Source organism: Leucopleurus acutus, assembly GCF_964270905.1.
Source record: "Leucopleurus acutus genome assembly, chromosome: 15".
NCBI classification, from domain to species: domain Eukaryota; kingdom Metazoa; phylum Chordata; class Mammalia; order Artiodactyla; family Delphinidae; genus Leucopleurus; species Leucopleurus acutus.
Window position 1 is genome coordinate 14,642,787 of NC_139157.1, and position 23,897 is coordinate 14,666,683.

General features: G+C 39.2%; 1 protein-coding gene across 1 annotated transcript in view; it reads right to left on the minus strand.

Moving 5' to 3' along the window:
- CCDC170 (coiled-coil domain containing 170) overlaps nucleotides 1-23,897 on the minus strand; it is an 84,957-nt gene that overhangs the window by 16,677 nt on the left and 44,383 nt on the right. The window contains 2 exon segments of the mRNA XM_082855527.1: nucleotides 3,591-3,791; nucleotides 12,035-12,352. Coding sequence (XP_082711653.1) covers nucleotides 3,591-3,791; nucleotides 12,035-12,352 — 519 coding nt within the window.

Sequence of the window (23,897 nt, forward strand, 5' to 3'; positions counted from 1 at the left end):
GAGGCCACAACAGTGAGAGGCCCGCATACCGCAAAAAAAAAAAAAAAAAAAGAAAATGTCTCTAAAAGTTTTTAATGTATCGAAGTTAAAGGAACAACATTCTAAAATTGAGCTGTATCAGGGAACCGAGCTGTAACAGGTTAAAGTTACAAAACTACCCTAGGATCCTCCTCCACTTGATTTCTGTGGCTTATCTCATCATGCCAGATACTAATCCTTACTAAGTGCTTGATGGATAGATAAATCCATCAATGAGCTTTCTATAACATAATTTCATGATCTGGGTTCTATCTTTGAAAGTTCCTTCTCATTGCAATAACTCATCCATCTGGCATTTTTAGGCAATTACATGTTTAAACAAGTATAAAGTATCATTTCCTGATGACTAAAGCACGCCAGCTTAAAACACAGAGCTATCCATATTTCAGTCATCAGAATGAAATTATTTGTAAGTGTATATTTTCCAATTTTGTTGAAAAGCATACGTAAAACTTCATCTCTCCTGTAAGTCACAGCCGTTACAGACACTGCTGCTGTATTGTGTGACAGGACCACCACAGGCTGTTTTTGTCTCTCAATCATCAGTTTGTCACTTCTTTTCTTGGCTGTCTTGGGTCTTCGTTGCAGCCTGTGAGCTTCTCATTGCGGTGGCTTCTCTTGTCGCAGAGCACGGGCTCTAGGCACGCGGGCTTCAGTAGTTGTGGCTCGCAGGCTTCAGTAGTTGTGGCTTGGGGGCTCTAGAGCACAGGCTCAGTAGTTGTGGCACACAGCCCTCGTTGCTCTGCAGCACGTGGGATCTTCCCTAACCAGGGCTTGAACCTGTGTCCCCTGCGTTGGCAGGCGGATTCTTAACCACCGCGCCACCGGGGAAGCCCCAGTTTGTCACTTCTTAATGTTGGGTCAGCCCCCCTCATGGACTATTTCATTTCTAATCTATGCAGATGAAAGTGAAATAACAGCTACTGTTTGTATTTTAAATAAAATAGAGTTGGTACCTTTCATGCGAAGGTATAAAAGCCTCTCTTTCTATTTCTACACGTGACCCATCACTCAGTATTCAAAGATCTACAGCAGGCCAAAGGGGATTAAGGCAGGACTGAGCCAAGACCCCACAGAGAAAGTGCCTTTTCAAGGACCTTGCCTAAGCCTCAGAAAGCTAAGGTTGCTGACAGGATTCCTGTACATTTTGTTCATTTGAATCACAGTGTAGCATGAATATATTCTATGTCGTATAAACCTCAATTACCTGTATTTAAATTTAATCTCTATACACCTTTGCTTTTCAGTCTTACATGCCTACTATTTAAATTTACCTCAATTACCTGTATTTAAATTTAATCTCTATACACTTTTGCTTTTCAATCTTACATACCTACTAGCCTTACTAGGCAGTTAGGCAACTATTACTATTTTATAGGCAGTTATCTACGAAAGATTCACCATGGGCAGAATCAGTTTACACAACTTGATTGCATGACTGAAAGCTGTTTTGGCATAACCTCAATTAAAATTAATGAGTCATCCTAGTGAAGGCGGGAAGAGACAACGATCTACCTAACAGTCTTGCCTTTGATATGCTTCTTCTATTATTTAAATAATATTTATTGATTCTTGCTCTAAGCCCTGGAAAAATCCAGAAAAAATGATTTCCCCGGGCCTCAAGAAGTTCTGAGTTGACTGGAAAAGACAAATTAAGACATGGATACAAAAAGGGTGATTAGTGCCGTGACAGAGCCAGGTACGTGTTGCGCGAAGAACTAAGCCTCTGAGGAAAGGTTTCCAGAGGAAGTGGCACTGGAGCTGAGTCTTGAAGGGATAGTTATTTCTAGAAGAAGGTAAGGAGAACATTTTCTCAGAGAGACCAGCAATGTGCAATATGGATTGCCTCTAGACTCTCAGAGCCACTCTGACTGCAGAAAAACCTTTCTTTTAGTCAGAACCCTCCTGTGGCTTTCCATTACCCACAGGATAAAGCCTCGCGTAATCAGCCTGCCCTACCTCAGTTATTCCTGCCACCTTGAGAGCTGCCTCCTGCCTCTGCCTCAGCAAGCATCACGTTCCAGTCTCCCCGTCACCCTCTATTTCTTCATCCTTCCTGCTGTCCCCTCTGCCTCAAATTCCTTCCCCACCGCTTCTGCCTGCCAAGTTCCTACTCATTCTTTCAGGCCCCTCTCACATGTGACCGCTTGTGTGAATATGGCTCATTTCCTCACACACAGAAATAGGGAAGAAGTAATTACTCCTTTATCTGGATTCCTGTCGCATTGTATACCTGTCTCGATCGTAGCACTAACTGTACTAATTGTGCCTTTATTTGCCCATCTCATCCATGACACTAGGGTTTCCCACAGACACCTCTTAGGCATCTTTGCATATCCAACCCTCAACACAGGCATGATGCCTCCTCAACTTTTTTAAGTACAGAGGATGAAAATGAATGAGTGTCCAGAGTACGGATTTTCAACTGAAGAGTATTTTTCATGCCAAACTCTGCACCTATGCTCTTGAGCCCATTTGTCTCTTTTTCTTCCCCTACAGATGCCCGTGACAAGGTACAAACATGTACCTTGCCATTCTGTCCGATAAAACCTTGCTCTGATCCTGTTCGTCATAGCTTTGGCTTCATGCCTCTTTTCTCTTTGGTCACCAGCCTTGGTAGTCGTATAAGTCTCTAGCCCTTCTCTTCCTAGTCACCCCTCCTATTCTCCACCGTTCTACCAAAACTGCCACTCAGATGTCACCAATGGTCTTCCCAGGGTCAAATCTTAAGCTTAGACCCCATCTCTTCTCACTCTACCTTCCTTGTCGCCACTATCGTTTCTGAGTCTCTCCACACTGCAATCCCAGCTCCACAGTAATGAGACCTTTCTAAAATACTGTGATGTTCAGAAGTCACTTATTACACGTCATAGTCTACAGAATAAAGAGAACTCAATCTTCATAATCCAAGCCATTCCAATCTGCTCGCCTGTCAGAGCCTCGCCAAGAATGCCACGTTCCAGCCACATGGCAACAGCTACTCTGCGCTCTCTGAATATACTACGCACTTGCAACTTTCATGCTTTTGTTCAAACTGTCTCCCCTACAGTATCTGCTCTTTCTCTCCACTAAAACCCTACTTATCCTTCAAAGGTGAACTCGATTATCTCCTCCACTGTAAAATCCTCCCCTCATCCAGAATTTATCACTCCCTTCACTGGACTCCTAGAGCACTCTGTTGATCAATACATCTATTATAACACTTATAGCCTTATAGTACAGAAAACTATTTGAATGTCTGTCTCCTCTATTGAATCATGAGGTTTTATGGTCAAGAACTGCGTGTTATACCTTACCCCCCAAACCTTCAGAGTCTCATATATAACAGACGTTCAATAAATACCTGTTGAATTTAATTGAATTAACTTGAATCAAGGAAGCTCCAAACAATAGCAAGGAACACCAAAACAACATCCACTGTTCCTTGAAATTTACTCAGAACTCAGAACTTAACCAATCTACCAAAGTACTGCAAAATTCAAAATATTTCCAGGTGAAATTTTATACTGCAGCAGATGTTTCCACCCACAGACATGCCCTCAGGTTATTACTTTTTGCTTCTCGAAATTCAAGTTGTCTCGCAAAACGTCTCCAGAGACCAGCTCTCCCTCCAGATGTGTCAGCTGACCCTGAAGAGTCTCCAACTTCTTTTCTGCTTTCTGGGCTCTCTGTAGAGCTCTCTGGTGAAACCCAGACTCATTTCCCAACTGTTCAACAAGCTCAGATATTTGGGCTTCAAGCTGGGAGACCATCTGGAAACAAAGAAACAGAACAAGGATAAGCCTTGTTTCAGATGCAACAAAGTGTTAAAATCTACTGCTTAGCCGAAGGGACAAAACTATTTCTAACACCAGCTTCCAGATTCTCTGCAACAATTAACTTAAAAAAATAGCTGTATTTGCCTCTGCTTGAAATAAATCTACATTCGTTAGCTAACAAAATATTTTACTGGTATTTTTAATTTTTATACAATTCCTTAAACAGGTTCCTCGAGAAGTATTTCGGGAAAACACTTACTCCTAAAACTACTATTAATTTAGGAGTTTCAAAGCTTAGTTGGAAAAAGAATTCAGACAGAAAGTACTTTGAAAACTTTTGAGTTTTCAAAGTACTTTGAGTTTTCCAGAGAAACTCTTTCACCACATATACCAGATTAAGATTATACAATGAGGTAATCTTGATAGGTAACCTTGAGACATTATCAGGAATTCAAGGGCAGAAAGATATTTTTTCAAGCTTTTTTTAGAACTTTCTATTGCATATTGGTTACTCACGCACTGAACTGCAGTGGTACTGCGTCTGTGCTGAATAGTTTTGGAGTAATGTCATCGTTTCAGCATTTGAAAGGGCAAAATTCCACTAATATAATGACTCTAAATACGGTCAATAGCAGAGTATAAGAAGGCAAGGAAATCTGATCACCACCTCCTCTTCTAAAGCATAAAATCACTATTTCTCCATTAAAGGACCCAAAACTCTACACAACCCCCTACCTTGCCCAACGCTTCCATCCTTTCCTGGAGTTTCCCTCTCTGTCCTGACCTTCCCTTAAACCAAGAACTTAAATTTACCAAACACCTCAAGTACACTTTGAGATTACTCAAATTGATTCTGCCAAATCCAATTTTCAGAAAATGTTGAATTCGATAAAAAACACCAAGTTTGAGGTGATAAATTTGTTTGGCTTTGATGGTTTATTTTGGAAGAAGAAAGGGGAAAAGTAGTAGATATTTACATAATACTCAGTACCATTCTCACAGAAATTAATATATCTTGACGGTCTCAGGCTTACAGTCTCAGGTTAAAAAAAAAAATATTCCTGTTTGCCTATCTACAAACAACCAAATTTAAAGGCAAGAAGACATTCAAGCTGTCTTCAACTATTTTAAAAAGCGATTATATAGAAGAATAGCAGGATTTGTTCTGAGTTGCCCTCAGAGCTCAAGTTGAGGACCAAAAGGTATAAATCAAAGAATCTTACTCTAAGGTAAAGAATTTCCCCCAGCCCCAAGAATTTCAAAGTGATACATACTCACTGTATAAGAAGATTCATTACGGACAAAAACAAAAGTGTAAATAAGCAAAACTAATTCCCATGATCCCACCACCCAGAGGCAACAACTATTAATATTTTTTAATAATTTATTTGTATGTATTGCTAAAATATAGTTGAGATATTTTATATGCAGTTCTGTGGGTTTGTTTTTACCTCATATTTTAAGCATCTTCACATGTCAGGCAGTGGAGTTCCCAGTCACTGGAGAAGGCTAGAATTTGGCCAGTCAAGGAAGGTTAAATTACTTAATCTCTGAACTCTCTAATTTTGTCCTTCTAAGGCTCTCAAGGTCCGAGGCCTATAATTCAATTAATTCTATACTCCTTTGGGTGTTTGAAATCAGCTATTTGATGGCAAGCTGCTCAGCATCATATCCAAGGAATTCCATTTCCAAAGGAAATTTATAATTTCATGATAGACTATGAGGCTTTAAGAACCCTCATTTCATGTTTCCTACCTTTAGTGCAATAGTAGATCTGACCTTAATGCAAAAATGCATTAAGTACCGTATACAAAGTAACCTACAGAACAAGGGCTATCAAACAACGTCCTCAAGATACTGGCTCCTAAGGCGCTGTCTAATGATACTATGTTGTACAAGGGATGACACGTTTCCGTGCAACTGAAAATGTGGTTTCACACTGGACTCCCAGTAGAAAGTAAGTCTTTCCACCTGAAGATCCTTCCACAGTTCTCCTATCTCACGGTTCACCTGGCAAAGAGAATGAAACCAAAGAGCTAACAGATGCAGAAAATCTCAGCTGGAGAGATGGCAAACTGTGTGATCACTTAGCCACAGTCAACACGCTGCAGACCTTACCAGAGGAGAGCAAAGTCTTCAATGGAAATCAATCAGTAATGACCTTGAGCAAGTGCAGTAACTAGACTCAGAGAGTGATAATGACCCTGAAGGAAGAAGCAGACACCTGATGTAGACCAGACTATGGAACAGGGACTTTAAAGTCAGACAGTCCTGATTTCAAGTTCTCACTCTACCACTTACCAGTGTGTTAACTGAAGCAAGAAATTAACCTCTCTGAAACTCATAGACTTTGCTATATGATGAGCAGCTGAACTAAATTAGATAATCCGAGTAGCCCGGTATTCCACACCCAACTGAAGTTCAACATATTGCATCCACTTTTTTTTATTAACATCTTTATTGGAGTATAATTGCTTTACAATGGTGTGTTAGTTTCTGCTGTATAACAAAGTGAATCAGCTGTACGTATACATATATCCCCATATCTCCTCCCTCTTGCGTCTCCCTCCCACCCTCCCTATCCCACCCCTCTAGGTGGTCACAAAGCACCGAGCTGATCTCCCTGTGCTATGCAGCTGCTTCCCACTAGCTATCTATTTTACAGTTGGTAGTGTATACACGTCCATGCCACTCTCTCACTTCGTCGCAGCTTACACTTCCCCCTCCCCATGTCATCAAGTCCATTCTCTACGTCTGCGTCTTTATTCCTGTCCTGCCCCTAGGTTCTTCAGAACCTTTTTTTTTTTTTTTTTAGATTCCATATATATGTGTTAGCATACAGTATTTGTTTTTCTCTTTCTGACTTACTTCACTCTGTATGACAGTCTTTAGGTCCATCCACCTCACTACAAATAACTCAATTTCATTTCTTTTTATGGCTGAGTAATATTCCATTGTATATATGTGCCACATCTTCTTTATCCATTCATCTGATGATGGACACTTAGGTTGCTTCCATGCCCTGGCTACCGTAAATAGAGCTGCAATGAACATTGTGGTACATGACTCCTTTTGAATTATGGTTTTCTCAGGGTATATGCCCAGTAGTGGGATTGCTTGGTCGTATGGTAGTTCTATTCTTAGCTGCATCCACTTTTATCATCAGTATTACTCCTCCAGTATGTGGGTTCACTCAGTCCTTTGCTTTTGTCATAGTTTATGGAGCCTTTCAGGAATTATGTTATATCGTGTTTCTCAAACTCTTTTCAGCCCATAGAGCCTGTTTTTCAACTAGAAGTCTTTCTGGTAAAGACAAATAAGGAATAGATGTGTTGAATCAGAGGTCACCCTGGGTGGACCTGAAAGCGTTCCATGGAATCTGCAGACTCAGCAGAGTGTAACTTTTAAAAACACCAGGATGGCTGACCTGTGCAGAACCTACCCAACCTCCCTGCCAAGATTCTGGCGTCCAGAGAGGAGCAAACAGCTATGAACTTCCCTATATTCTATGCACCACAGAACTTACCTTCATACGCTTACCTAGATCTCCATGAATATGGTACCACCAAGTCTTTTCAAAGTTAAATTTACATATTTTTATTTAAATAAATTAACATTCCAATCTGACTCAGTTCTTGGGAACACCAAATGCCAATGCCCGGGTGAAAATACGTGTCCCATCGAAACTGTAAAGTTCTGTTGTGTTTCTCACACCAAGAAATGTGATTTTCTTTCCTTTTTTTTTTTTCTCCTCCTTTTTCTTAGTATCATTTGTTAATATATCCCTGATACTCTGTGGCACAAGATGTGCCAGGGATTTCAACACTAGAGATGCATGGAATAGGGCAGGGAAGAGGGCGTGGATTGTAGTAAAGAATACATATCTCAATTTTTTAAAAACAAAAAGAAGGCCCTGAAATAAACCATACTTCAGAACACGCAGCTTGGATTTCGGAAGTGAAGTCATAATGCCCTCACATCACAGAATTAATTTACTTCCCAAGGACAAGTAGTTGTTGATTTTTCCAGAGAGGCAACTTTTGCCCTAAGATTAAACCCAATGGAAACACGAGAGCTCAAAACTGAAGAGAGAGCCACTCAGGTCACTTAAGGGCCAGTGCCTTTTGGACATGGACAATTCTCTTCTGATTACTGAAACTAGATTTTCACTTAAGAAATACAAAAACTAAGTTAACAGGAACCAATCAAATTATCCTTCCTTCTTGTCAGTAGGTATGGCCAACTTTAGGGACAGGCTAGCCCTACACCTGTCATACATAATAAAAGTATGACATACATAATAAAAGTTGTGTATGTCAACTTTTATTATGACTTGAATTGGGTCACCCCAAAAGAGATGCGGGGAGGTCCCCTGGTGCCTCAGAATGTGACCTTATTTGGAAACAGAATCTTTACAGAGATAATCAAGTTAAAATGAGGTTTTGAGGATGGGCCCTAATCCAATAGGACTGGTGTCCTTATTAAAAGAGGAAATTTGGCAAGAGAGACACACAAGTAGAAGGAAAATTATGTGAAGACACAGAGAGATCATGATCCGTAAGCCAAGGAATACCTGAGGCTACAGAAGCCAGGTGAGAGGTGCGAAACAGGTTCTTCCCTGCGGCACTCGGAAGGCACCAATTCTAACACCTTAACTTTGGGGTGAGAGGTGCGAAACAGGTTCTCCCCTGCGGCACTCAGAAGACACCAATTCTAACACCTTAACTTTGGACTTCAAGCCTCCAGAACTGTGAGACAATACATTTCTGTTGTTTAAGCCACCCAGGTAGTGGTACTTTGTCATGGCCATTCTAGGAAATTAATACACTATAGAGGCTGGGAGAGCTGAAATCTCTATCTGTGTACTTTTCCCAGATGCCCTTGTAGCCAGGGGTGACTATATAACATAATACTGGACAATTAAATGTCAAAGGAAGTCTACTTGAAGCTTCTGGGCAAACGTTTGGTTTAGGATATTGGAGGATTAAGAACAGAGCAGAATGATGAGATCAGAAGGGGGAGTGTGGGAGCTGCAGAAACATCTCAGGTCCTTTACGGCATCGGATTGCTTCCCCAGAGCTCCCACACCAGACTGGAAAAGCTCCAGTGGAGGATGTACAGCCTTGTGTGCGCTCTAAAGCAGAACAGACGAGCTGTCTAGATAAATTTTTGTAAGGTTGTACTAATTTGTCTATAATGAAGGAGACGACATGGAAATCACTCATGGTCCTGTCCTCTCTGTACAGATCAATTCTCAGCCAGGTGACTAGCCAGTTTGGAAACATCTAAAAGTTAAAAAACAAACAAAAAAACACTTTGCCTCAAGATTCTAAACTAAAATCTGAAAACGTCACAGCTTCCTGTCATTGTGTAAGAAATCATTATTTCAAAAGCACTTGTTACAAGTGTCCTGAAATTTCAGGCTGCACAACATCGAAATACTCATTTAGAATTCCTGGGAACTCGACAGTAGAACATTCCTCTAAGAGAGTGGTTTTCAACTAGGGACAATTTCACCACCCACCCCCCAGCCCCAGGGACATTTTGCAATGTCTAGAGACATCTTTGCTTGTCACAAACTGGGGAGAAGAGGAGGTACTATCGGTATCTAGTGGGTAGAAGTTGGAGATGCTGCTAAACATCGTACAATACACAGAACGGCCTTTACAACAAAGGATTATCCAGCTCAGAAAATGTCAATAGCTGAGATACCCTGCTCTAAGATATAGTAAAGCATTTAAAAAGAAAATTAGATTTTGTTATAATCAGGAAAGCATGGAACAAGTAGAAATGACTTACTGAAAAAGTGTGGGTCGTGTCCTGAGTTCTACCCCGAACTGCAACTAGAGGAGAGTGAAAATGAATAGCGAAGAGGTAAACAAGAAAAGCAATGTTCAGTAAGTAGGAGTCACGGTGAAGGGGAGAATTTGCCAGGCCCTGAGCACAAGGGTATTACTCAAGAGTGGACTGTGTGTTTATCCACGGCAGCTGGCAGGGCGTTGCAGCCTCCTCAACAAACAGATTCATCAAACTGCAAAGCTCCCATTCTTCAGAAACATTTCTAAGACAATATATGGAACCCATTTTCTCCTGATTTTACTTGAAGAGGAGTCACACAAGGTGCCAGCTATATGCTTGATTTCAGGCTTCTAAATAGTGAGAGCAGCTACTGAAAAAAATTACAGGGTAGGAAAGGTGGACAAAGGCACTAAAAACACTGAATCATTCTCATTTTTATGAGGAGAGGGAGAAGGCATATCCAGCTTAACCAATTTACATCATTTTGCTTTAGAAAATAAACATATACTTCATGCTGACAACTTTATGCCATGTTTCACATGCTGGAATTAAAATAGTTTTAGGAAAACATTTGGGAAAATAGAAGAGGGAAGCAATAAAATGAAATGGCAAAGATCCATTAGCTGTTGGAGTACGTCTATTACTATTCAAGGTAAGTCACTTGAAGTTTTTCCCAGTCCTGTAAATAATTCCCTTCCCCAATCCAGGACCTATATGTGTACTGCATCACAAGATAAACTGAGTCACTCTCAGAGACCCACACATGTTACAGGGGTGAACGTTTTATATCCACAGAGAATCCTACACTTGAACAAAGGAGTCACTAGGGCTGCTCCTGGAGTACATGTGAATTTTGCAGTTTTAAAGGGAATTAAAAATGTTTTATCGGGACTTCCCTGGTGGCGCAGTGGTTAAGAATCCACCTGCCAATGCAGGGGACACAGGTTCAACCCCTGGTCCAGGAAGATCCCACATGCCATGGAGAAACTAAGCCCGTGCACCACAACTACTGAAGCCCACGCGCTCTAGGGTCCACGAGCCACTATCACTGAGCCCACGTGCTGCAAATACTGAAGCCTGTGCACCTTGAGCCCGTGCTCCACAACAAGAGAAGCCACTGCAGTGAGAAGCCCGCGCACCACAATGAAGACCCAATGCAGCCAATAATAAATAAATAAATAAATTTATTTTTTAAAAGAAGTTTCATCACTAAAGGAAATTTACAAATGCAGCCCTGAACTTTGAGTTAGTGATCACTTTGAGTTTTTTAGGATCATTAAAAGGAGGAAAAGTGCATTTTCTCCTTTCAAGCAAAAAAATGAACTCAATAGAAGAAATAGTTCCTAATGGAATTATACATAGAATTTGGATATTATTTACCTTAAAACCTCATTACTTAGGACTTCAATAATCTGGATTTGAGGATAGTTTAAACAGAGTGTGGGCTGAAATTAACTCAGCTAAGCAAAGCTTTATAGAAAATGAGACTTGTTAATAATATAAATAAGGTAACAAAATTAAGCAAGCTTCAATCATATGTGTGATTTCAGCCATTTTTAAATCCACGTGTTAAATAGGTCCCCTGAAAGACTGTTCCAGGTACCAACACATCAGGAAAAGGAGGCGAGAAGGGGTGGAGGGGCCAGGGCAGCAATAGTTAATGTTTAGTATTGCTATTTGCCAGTGTATTAAGGACTTCCTAACAATTTTTTTCATTTAATGCTTACAACAAACAACAACCTGAAGAGGCAGATACAGTTGCAGGTCCAGGAACTCTTATCTACAATTGCAAAATCCAAAAGGATCTGAAAGCTGACGGTTTTTTTCCAAAAGTTATTTGCTAGCAAAGCTTGACCTAACAGGATTTGGCAACAAACCCTGACCTGAAGTGACCGAGGCTATTCACAGTCTTGGTGGGTCCCAGGCAGCAGAGCTGCTCACAGCTTTTGCCACAGAAGATGAATGTGGTGATTATGGGGTGCTGTCCCAGACCCCACTGAGGAGGAATATGGAAGGGTGCTTTCTCCATTACCTTTCTGGGGACAATTTTACCTTCCTAAACACTAAAAAATTCTGAATTCAAAACCACAGCAGGCTCCAAGGTTTGCAGACAAGGGGTGTGGACCCTGGGCTGTTCCCATACAGCAGGCCAGGAAACAAAATCTCAGAGGTTGTCCTCTCAGGAACGTGCCCAATGTCCCATCTGGAGCAAGTGAGTGTGCAGTAGAGACCAAGATTCAGCCCGGGGAGCTCTGAGTCCAGAACCCGCATGGTAGTATGCGGTCAGGCTTCGGGACTATAACATATAATTGAAAGTAGTACAACCACATTTAAATGCTACTTTTAACTAACTCAGACAACCCACCCACTTACTGAGTATGCTGAATGAAGCATCTGACTGTCCTTCAGAAGCCTGTACGCAGCCATCACCCACTCACCCGTTTCCCGCTCTCTTCCCGGTCGCCCATGTCTCGAATCCTCTCCAGAATGGCATCCTCCGTGGGCCTAAGCGTGCCCGAGCTGCTCCTCAGGAGGGCTGCAATTTTCTCCCTAAATGAGGAGTACTCGCTCTGCGAGGCTGTGGCTGCAGCCACACTGGCCTTCAAACTCTTCTCCAACTCCAGAGAGCTTCTCTTCAAGAGGTTCAGCTCCTGCTTTGAGGCATCCCAGACCCGCTGGCCAGCAAGCAGCCTTTCCTGGAGGATCTTAACTTCCCTTTCAAGAGCTTCTTTCTCCTCTACAGCACTGAGCACGTCCTAAAATAATTTCGGAAAGTGAGGACAGTAGCATTATCAGCTAAGGAGGGGAACCTGCATTTGCTTCTCATTTACCTTGCTTGCTAATAAGTTCAAGGAGTTAGGGTTAAATGCTCATTCCATTTTTAATTTTAGGTGCCCTATCCTCTCTTCATAAAGTTGTTCAATTGTAAAGCTATGTTAGGTAAATTTAGATGTCTGAAAAAGAGAAGGGATATAAAATCAGGGCTAGAAAAAAAAAGAAGGAAACTGACATATAAGCCTTTTCTATGTGGACCTCTGGAAAGAGTTAATAAAAACAAATCATTGGCTAACATACTACTAGATTCGATCCATATACAGAATATGTTTACAGGCCTATGTGTCCTTAAGTTTGGTATAAATGGAAATTGATGTTGAGTAAACAGTAAACCCTCAGAGTCCTAATAAGTCACTAAAAGTTATTTCAATGAAGATGTCTCCCCTTAAAACTCTTTTAAATAACAGGTAGAAGTATCATAAAAAATCATTGTATAAAGGAGAGTAGGGCTTCCCTGGTGGTGCAGTGGTTGAGAGTCCGCCTGCCAATGCAGGGGACACGGGTTTGTGCCCCGGTCCGGGAAGATCCCACATGCCGCGGAGCGGCTGGGCCCGTGAGCCATGGCCGCTGAGCCTGCGCGTCCGGAGCCTGTGCTCCGCAACGGGAGAGGCCACAACAGTGAGAGGCCCGCATACCGAAAAAAAAAAAAAAGGAGAGTAAAATCTTTCTTTCAATATTCATTGACTGTGTATCCCCCTGTCTCATAAAAATAAAACCAATACTGATAGGACCTAAAGAAAGGAAACAGAAAGGAGTAGCCATTTGGTGGGTGGGAGGATTAAAAGTTAGAGGGAGATAGAGTACCATGCTGAGAAGAATAACTTCAAAGAATATGATATGTATGATTAGGTTTGTAAAAATAAAGGGCATTGAGAAAGTTACCAGTACACCTACTTCTATTTACTATATGTAGAATGGTCCAAAGAGGCATAAAAAGGATATCTTTAAAATTCATTAAAAAAAAAAAAAAAAACACTTGTGGACATCAAGTTCCCAATTAAGTGAATTCACATCAAATAAGATTAAGCAGTCGGTTAGCCAGCACCGCTATAATACTGTAGTCTAGGTAAATGGCAAACATATTTTTGGTTTTTATTTAAAATAGTATGTTAGGGGCAAAAATAACTAAACAGAAACCATATCGTCAAATAACAGATTCTACGTCTAAGCTGGCCAGTTGACATTTCAGGCTGCTAGTTAAAATGCAATCATCCTTTTGCATTAGAGCTTGAAGACAGGAAGAATGTTACTTGAAATGCTACCTCCTACCTTTTATTTTAAAAAAAAGAAAGCGAATATCTTCCTTTTTTTTTTCTGGTGATTTTTTTTATAAATCAAGGAAGTCTTGGGCATCAATTTGAATGAAAAGTCATCCAGTGGATGTAGGTAGTTAGAGAAAGCTGCCCCTTTCTGAGATGTAATAACTAAACTAATTATAGAAACTAGTTTGTGAAATGCTTTGCTTCTCCAGGTCCTGGCACCAGCTCCATTTCCCCACCGCCTTTCCAAACCAGTCATCTGTGCAGAGAAGTCCCATTATTACTGCTAATTAAATTATGTACACTTTATCACAAATACAATATTTTAACACTTTACAGATTTCTTTTCAGATAGTAATACAGTAGCTGCTCAATTAGAGTAACCAGTATCAGCCTTGGCGATAATAAATTGGGCCCATGTATTACTCAGAAACTACCATCTAATGTGTGGTTAGAAAACTGAGGTCCTACATTCGATGATGCAGGGATGAAAATTAATCCTAATCCCCTCAGAGTTCTAAAACTTGATAGGAAATTACATATTAACTTTTACATTGAAAGAAAGTCCCTAATGCAAAAGAGGGGAGTTTCCATGACCAATGGAGAGACATTTTTAACCAGGAATTTACAAAAGATCCTAAAAATACACAAAAAATATATCAGACACTTGAGTACTATAGACTTACTGTCAGTTTGGAATAAACTAATCAATCAGCAGCTTACAGCAGGAGACCAATAAACACCATTAAAATATTTCAGCTATGAGGCATTTTTTCCACCCCAATATCAGACTGTTTTCTCACTGCCTTAGAGACCAGGGTCAAAACAGTCTTCTTTAACAAATCCAAAGCACCAATGCTTACGTCTAATAAAAATCAGAAAATTCTTTTGTGTTCATAGAATATAGTGGCACATGGCAGCAGGTCAGATTTTTTTTCTTCTGGACACATTTCAGCCCACAGAACTATATGCTGTTTCTCATATGAAATGCAGACTCGGGAGCCAGCGACAAGGCCTTGGGGACCTGCTCCCCCAGTGTTCTGATTAAGCGCTTCAGAATTCAGAGGCACGCGGCCGATCTGCTGGAAACAGATGTCCTCAGACTGAAAATGCAATTACTTGTAGAGCTATTGGGAGACAGCGGCTAGAGTAGTCTTGTTGCATGGCTACCTCAAGGATACACTGAAGTAATGTGACATTGGTGTCGCCGGCCAGGACCTCGGGACTGCTGTCAGAGCACACTGACACACAGAACAAGAAACAAGTAGCTCCCTCAGAGGAAAATCAGGGCTGACCTCCACAGAAGAAATCGCACAGGCAAATGAGCACAGACCCTATCAAGACAGTGACAGGGATCACTTTAAAAAATTTTTTAATTAACAAATCTTTAGATTCAGTGCTACTAATGCGACAAAGTATAATGACCCCTTCACAATTACTTTTAACAAAAACATTTGTAAATAATAGGATCAAGGTGTTCAATTTAACTTCCCAATCAAATGCATTAAGTAATGAAATCATTCAAAGGTTTGTGTTTTTAAAACACAACTGATTCCTATTACAATGTTGCTAACCATCCTATGGATTTGGATATGCCTGAAATCAAACTGCCTCTCAAAACTAAAATGACTAATTATCATCAGGGTAGAAAACCTCTGGCTTGAGCTTAATTCATCCAACCCTAGACAAATTTCATAAAATTAAAAATTCGTTGGTTATTTCTACCTACTACAGTTAACATTAACAAATAAACTCAGAAATTCCCCCAAACATGTCCTCTCATACATTGCTGGTGGAAGTGTGAATAGGTATAATTTTGATATAAATATCTAAAACATGTAATATGCACAATATCCTTTGGCCCTGTAATTCCATGATCTATTAGAGTGGAAGCTGCAGAGTAACATTTTACTTCAAAATGAGGAAGACCTTTCCCAAATCTGAGCTGTCCCAGTGGCATAATCAACCTTGGAAAATAATAAGAATTCAACTTAAATTTGAAATTCCCATTATTGACAAACCCGATACAAGTTAACAATAAGTTTAACTGTCCATGAGGCCAGTGTGTTCCTGGGCTTCACTTCAGTACTGCAAAACGCTCTGCCCTGAACTGGTCAGACTGTGCCTGGAGGACCATGGACAGTTCCCAGCTGAAATTTTAAGAGGGACATTGTCAAAATGGAATGAGTTCTGCATCATATGCTAGGATTAGACCCATAATAAAAATATTTATGCAATCATGTTATTTTAAATTCTGTTTTAATTTACTTTAAATGTGTTGAATGAACCTAAAGACAAAGCATTGAAAACTTAATTATAGTTACAGAACAGAATGAAAATATTACAAACCTTGACAAGGTAAATACAATAATAAAATAAAAACTGGAATGCAGAACGATGGGAGTAAAAAGTAAGAGGCGTTAAATTCATCATATATCACAGCAGAACATCTAAAAATACTATATCAGGTTGTTGAATCAGGAACAGAAATGTATTGTTTTAAAGTCTTAATGGTAATATCAGAGGTTCAAACAAGAGTTTGAGGCTAGAAGTGGAAGGAGAGATGATTTTTAATTTTACTTTGGAGCCTTATGAACATTTTTAATCTTTTATAATACGAGCATATATTAGTTTAGTGTTTATTTTCATTTTAATTACTCACCATTTTAGAATGGTGAGCTCCTCTAGCTTATGAGCGCCAGAACCCAGACCTACCCACCGTCCTGTTGGCACCAGTACTGGGATGCCTCAGGCCAAGTAGCTAGCTGGGAAGGGATACAGCACCACTAGTAGCTGGCTGGCTGTCTTAGAACCCCAAAATCCACTAGCCCACCCACCAGAATGCCCAGGACCAGGCTCCACCCACCTGTGCACCTGCACTAGCCCTGGAACCCCCAAGACCAGCAGCCAGCTGACATTACTTGGCCACAGCCACTAAGAGGCCAACACCAGCTCTGAGATACCTTGGGCCCCTCAGCCAGCCACCCCAGGAACCAACCCCACCCACAAGCAGGCAGACAACAGACCCAGGACCACTGCAACCCAGGAACCTGCCATGTCAGGACCCAGCCCACACACGAAGGAGCCAACACCAGCTCTGGGACACCCTGGGCCACTCAGCCAGCACCAATCCCTAGAAACATACAATCTTCCAAGACTGAATCAGGAAGAAATAGAAAATATGAACAGACCAAACATCAGTAATAAAATTGAATCAGTAATTTTAAAACTTCCAAGAAACAAAATTCCAGGATCAGATGGCTTCATAGGTGAATTCTACCAAACATTTAGAGAAGAGTTAACACCTATCCTTCTCAAATTGTTTCAAAAAATTGCAAAGGAAGGAACACTTCCAAACTCATTCCACAAGGCCATGTATTATCCTGATACCAGAACCAGACAAAGAATCACTAAAAAGAAAATTACAGGCTAATACCACTGATAAACATAGATGCAAAAATCATCAACAATAAATTGGCAAATCAATTTTAACACTACATTAAAAGGATCATACCCATGATCAAGAGAGATTTATCCCAGGGATGCAAGGATGTTTCAACATCTCCAAATCCATCAGTGTTATATACTACATTAATATATTGAAAAATAAAAATCATATGATCATCTCAATAGATGCAGAAAAAATTTTGACAGAATTCAACATCCATTTATGATTAAAAAAAAAATCTCTCCAGAGAGTGGGCATAGAGGGAACATACCTCAACATAATAAAGGCCATATATATGACAAGCCCACAGCTAACATCATACTCAATGGTGAAAATCTGAAAGCATTTCCTCTAGGATCTGGAACAAGATAAAGATGCCCACTCTTGCCACTTTTACTCAACATAGTATTGGAAGTCTTAGCTACAACAATCAGACAAGAAAAAGAAATAAAAAGAATCCAAATTGTGAAGGAAGAAGCAAAACTGTCATGTTTGCAGATGACATAATACTATACACAGAAAATCCTAAAGATGCCACCAAAAAACTACTGGAACTCATCAATGAATTCAGTAAAGTTGTAGGATACAAAATTAATATGCAAAAATCTGTTGCATTTCTATATACTAACAATGAACTATTGGGAAGAGAAATCAAGAAAACTATCCCATTTACAATCACATCGAAAAGAATAGAATATCTAGAAATAAATCTAAGGAGGTAAAAGACCTGTATTCAGAAGATTATAAGACACTGATGAAAGAAACTAAAGATGACAGAAACAGATAAAAAAAATATACCATGCTCATGGACTGAAATAATTAATATTGTTAAAATGACCATACTACCCAAGGCAATCTACAAATTCAATGCAATATCTATCAAAATACCAATGTTATTTTTCACAGAACTAGAACGAATAATTCTAAAATTTGTATGGAAACACAAAAGACTTCAAATAGTCAAAACCTTCTTCAGAAAGAAGAAAAAGCTGGAGGCATCATGCTCCCTGGTTTCAAACTATTACACAAAGCTACAGTAATCAAAACTGTGTGGTATTGGCACAAAAACAGACATGTAGATCAATGGAATAGAATAGAGACCCCAGAAATAAACTCACATTTATATGGGCAATTAATCTACAACAAATGAGGCAAAAATATACTGTGGGAAAAAGACAGCCTCGTCAATAAATGGCGTTGGAAAAACTGGACAGCTACATGCAAAAGAGTCAAACTGGACTACTTCCTCACACCATACACAAGAATAAATTCAAAATGGATTAAAAACTTAAATGTAAGACCTGAAACCATAAAACTTCTAGAAAAAAAACATAGGCTATGTGCTCTTTGACATCGGTCTTAGTAATATTTTTTTGGACCTGTCTCCTCAGGCAAGGGAAACAAAATCAAAAATAAACAAATGGGACTACATCAAACTAAAAAGCTGTTGCACAGCAAAGGAAACTATCAACAAAATGAAAAGGCAGCCTATTGAATGGAAGAAGATATCTGCAAACAATAAATCTTTTAACAGGTTAAAAGCCAAAATATACGAAGAACTGATACAACTCAACATCAGAAAAAAAAAAAAAAAAAAAAAAGGGCTTCCCTGGTGGCACAGTGGTTGGGAGTCTGCCTGCCGATGCAGGGCACGCGGGTTCGTGCCCCGGTCCGGGAGGATCCCACATGCCGCGGAGCGGCTGGGCTCGTGAGCCATGGCCGCTGAGCCTGCGCGTCCGGAGCCTGTGCTCTGCAACGGGAGAGGCCACGGCACTGAGAGGCCTGCGTACCGCAAAAAAAAAAAAAAGAAAGAAAAAAGAGAACAACTAGATTGAAAAATGGGCAGAGGACCTGAATAGATATTTTTCCAAAAAGACATACAGATGACCAAAGATCCATGAAAAGATGCTCAACATCACTACTGAAAATCAAAACCACAATGAGATACTACTTCTCACCAGTCAGTACAGTTATTATCAACAAGAAAACAAATAGCAAGTGTTGGTGAGGATGTGGAGAAAAGGAAACCCTTGTTCACAGTTGGTGGAATGTAAATTGGTGCAGCCTCTGTGGAAAACAATATGGAGATTCCTCAAAAAAATTAAAATTGAACAACCATATCATCCAGCAATTCCACTCCTGGATATTTATCCAAAGAAAATGAAAATACTAATTAGAAAAGATATATGCACCCCTATGTTCCTTGCAGCATTATATATATATATAACTCAGCTATAAGAATGTATATAACTCAGCTATAAAAAAAGAATGAAATCTTGCCATTTGCAACAACATGGATGGACCTAGAGGGTGTTATGCTAAGTGAAATAAGTCAGACAGAGAAAGACACAGAATCACTGTGTGATTCCATTTATATGTGCAATTTATATGTGCAATACAAAACAAATGAACAGACATAACAAAACAGAAATGGAGTCATAGATACAGAGAACAAACAGGTGGTTGCCAGAGGGTAGGGGGATGAGGGAAGGAAAGAAGTAGGTGAGGGAGACTAAGATGTACAAACTTCCAGCTGCAAAATAAGTGAGTCATGGGTATGAAATGTACATTGGGGAATATAATCAATAATTACATAATATCCTTTTATTGTGACTGACAGTAAATAGACTTACCATGATGATCATTTTGAAATGTACAGAAATATCAAATCACTATGTTGCATAACAGGAACTAACATAGTGTTGTAGGACAAATATACTTCAAAAACAAACAAACTCATCGGTTACAAGGGGTGGGAGGTAGGGGAAGGGGGAATTGGATGAAGGCAGTCAAAAGGTACAAACTCCCACTTAAAAGACAAATAAATCCTAGGGATGTGATGTACAACATGATAAGTATAATGAACGTATGTTATACGGGACAGTTGTTAAGAGAGTAAATCCTAAGAGTTCTCATCACAAGGAAAAAATTTTCTATTTCTTTAATTTTGTATCTATACGAGATGATGGATGTTCACTAAACTTATTGTGTAATCATTTCACGATGTATGTAAGTCAAACCATTATGCTCTACACCTTAAACTTATACAGTACTGTATAGCGATTATATCTCCATTAAACTGGAAAAAAAGAGAGAAACAGGAGGAGGACGTGAATTAGAGGGATTTTGATCCTGACTTGCTACAGTGAAGAACTGTCAAACAATTAAGACTGCACAGAGGAAGTGGACCTCCGGTGAGTTCCCTGCCTCTGGAGGAGTTCAAGGGAAGGCTGGGTACTAGCCAGACAGGGACATTTTAGAGATGATTCTTATTTCAAATAGAGAGTTTGATGATCTAGATTCTAAAAGACCTTAGGGTCACTTCCAACATTGTGATTCTGTGATTTTAAAGAGAACTTTAACTTCTTTAGTAATTTATCCTGTCTGATAATTTCTCATTTCCAGGAACTCTTTCCATATGTCTGTACTCTTAAAATAACCATACATTTATTTTAATCCCTAGATAAAAGTAAATAACTAGGAAAAGGAAATTAAAACACTGAGCATCAATTATGTGCTGGGCTTGTCTTGAGTACCATATGTAGATTACATCATTCAATCCTAACGATAACTGTAAGAGGTAGATCCTTAAATTATTTTCCCATTTTACATACAAGAAACTGAAGTTCAAAGAGGTAAAGTCATATGCCTCAGATCACACAGCCAAATGATTCTGGAGCCTATTTTAAAAACCCAAGAGCCTCGCCTCTGAGCCACCCTGCTCAGTGTGTCTCTCTTATCCTCTCCCCTCTTACACACTCTGCTGTAGACAACAAACCAAGAAAGCAGAAGGGACATCCTTCCAAACCAAGCCTGCTGACTCCAAAACCAATATTCTTTCTCCTAGCTTCAATTCTGGCCACTAGAATTAAGGAAAACGTGAAGTGTGACGGAAAATAAGCTGTTTTAAATCCATTATGTAAGTTTAATTTCTGATTCACTGATTGAAATGTCTGGTCTATAGGAAACGTGTGTGGCTAATGTAGATAAAATGACTACTTTTCTCAGCATTAGATTATTTCGAGACGACAACAACAACAACAAAAGGTGCCAATCTATAAAAGTTTTTAAAACGTACTGCAATTTTAACTATTAAAGATTGTCAAATAATATATTATCCATATGTATAATAAATCACCTGGATTTTTATTTGGGAATTTTCATAAAGTAACTTAAAAAAATCATTAAGATAATAAGAAAAGCTGAGTTTGGTAGAAACAGCACCTCAGCCCCGTGGATACTTCTACCTCTGCAGTCATTCTGGACTTTATTAATAAAGTAAGTTTCCAACCTCAAAAACAGAGCTTTAGAAAGCATTATGAAAACTCTTCCTGAGACCATTAATGTGTCAGTAAAACCACTTGACAGTGTTTTTCAGTAGTAAATCTTTGGAGTCATAATCCCATGAATGAGCACTTTATTAAAGACCTCAAGTGCTTTACTGCCCATATTTTTTTAATAATTTGTATTATTTTGGCAGGAACTTGATCCCAAAGTGAATGTGTTTCACAAGTCTGAACAACATTGCATCATCAGTCATTTACAAGTAAAGACACATATAAAAGAGGAATAAGTTTTGTATTTTTAATGTGCTTTTGCAATACATTGTCATTTCCTACTGCTCATCTCCAGAAACACACTTTTATAGACAAACTCATTCTTCATAATTTTCAAGGCTTGATAATTTGATAACTACTATCTATAATCAAATTAAAATCATTCATTCACTGAGGAAATTTGCATAGCTACTTATTTTTATTGTTCCACTGACAAATAGTATTTGGCACCAGACTTGTATGGAGGAAGTAGCTATGAATATACATGTAAAGGGGATTACTGATAAAAGCACAACAACATAATGACCAGGGTTCAAGTCACTTTGCCAGTTAACAGCTGTGCATACTTGAGCAAAGTACCTGACCTCTCTGAGCACTTAGCAAAATGACTATGTTAATGGCAAGTGATTAATAAATGGTGACTATTATACTAATGATTGCTGATAGTACTAACATAAAAAGTCTGAGAGTCTTAAACTTCACTAAGAAGGTTTACTTATAGGTGGAATATTGAAAGTGTAATTTTGAAATAATTTTATGTATATTGTAAGACAAATCAAATGAGTAAATATTATTGTTAATATCCAAAAGATACTAATATAAAGTTAAAAGATATTAATTTATTAATAAATTAATTAATTTTAAATTTTTATTTTTAAAATTAATTTTAATTAAAAGTAATATTCTAATTAACTCTAGAATATTACTTTTAATTAAAAATACCAGTATTAATTTATTACTAAGAAAAGTATTTCTAGCTCTGTCCACTGAAAGCAATGACACCCCAATAGCAATGAGCACACCTAAAGTCTGAATCTTGGTTTCTAAGCACCATTCCCCAGTAAAAGGAGCCAAAGCTCCATAGAGAATAGGCTGCTTTTAGTTCTGTGGTCTGAAAATTGTAAGTGAGACTAAGATATCATCTTCTGTCAAAAGGCAAGGAAGCATTGAAAGACTAAAGGAGTCAGGTTATAAGGTCACAGAGATCATCTTGTAGGGACTCGTCCTGGACAAACATGGAGGACTGGAAAGCCAGAAGGAGAATAATTGATTATAATATAGTAAGTGTCAATAAATAAAAATCCATGTGTCCACAGAATTGAAAATAAAAGGTAAGAAAACAAAAAGCTTTTCTTTACGTAAGAATGTCAACTAATAAGTAGAAGGAAGGATGAAATTAGAATATTACCACTTTGCCACCCCTGATGTAAGTTAATCCAGAAAAGAATCGATGGATGATAACATCACTAGGTCAACTTGATGCAGAACAGAAATAACCTGCCAATGGTCACCCCACAGATACCTTACTTAACTGAAGGAAAAAAAATGTACCTTTACACTAAAGATCTGGGCAATCAAACTTAGTTTCAGCAACAATAGAAAAATCTAACACTATCTGCTTCTAATGCAATGCAATATGAAGTATACAACTTTAGCTTTGAAATATTCTTGCCAGAAAGGTTTAACCTGGGGACTTCCCTGGTGGCACAGTGGTTAAGAATCCGCCTACCAATGCAGGGGACACAGGTTCAATCCCTGGTCCGGGAAGATCCCACATGCCACAGAGCAACTAAGCCCGTGCGCCACAACTACTGAGCCTGCGCTCTAGAGCCCACGAGCCACAACTACTGAAGACCGCGTGCCTAGAGCCTGTGCTCTGCAACAAGAGAAGCCACCGCGATGAGAAGCCCACTCACCACAACAAAGAGTAGCCCCCACTCGCCGCAGCTAGAAAAAGCCCATGTGCAGCAACGAAGGCCCAACGCAGCCAAAAATAAATAAATTAATTAATTAATTATTTTTAGAAAAGGTTTAACCTGAAACCAATACAGCCCCTAGATCCAACTTTAAGTGTATAGGGCATAGATGAGCAAGTTAAATAACATCTTGAAGAAACAATCAGACCACTGCTCTGTACTCTGTATAAGTCAATGATATTTTTTGAAAAACTATAAAAGGCTAAACATAACAAATAAATGCAATCAATGAACCTAGGCTGAGCCCCAATTTGGGGAAGAAAACAGCTATAAAAGACATTCTTGTAGAAAATGATGAAATTTGAATGTCAATATTAGATGGTTATTGATTAGCTATTGCTGTGTAACAAATTAGCCCAAACTTAGTGGCTTAACACAACAAACATTTATTATCTCACAGCACTATGGGCCAGAAATCTGGGACTGACTTAGCTGGGTGTTTCTGA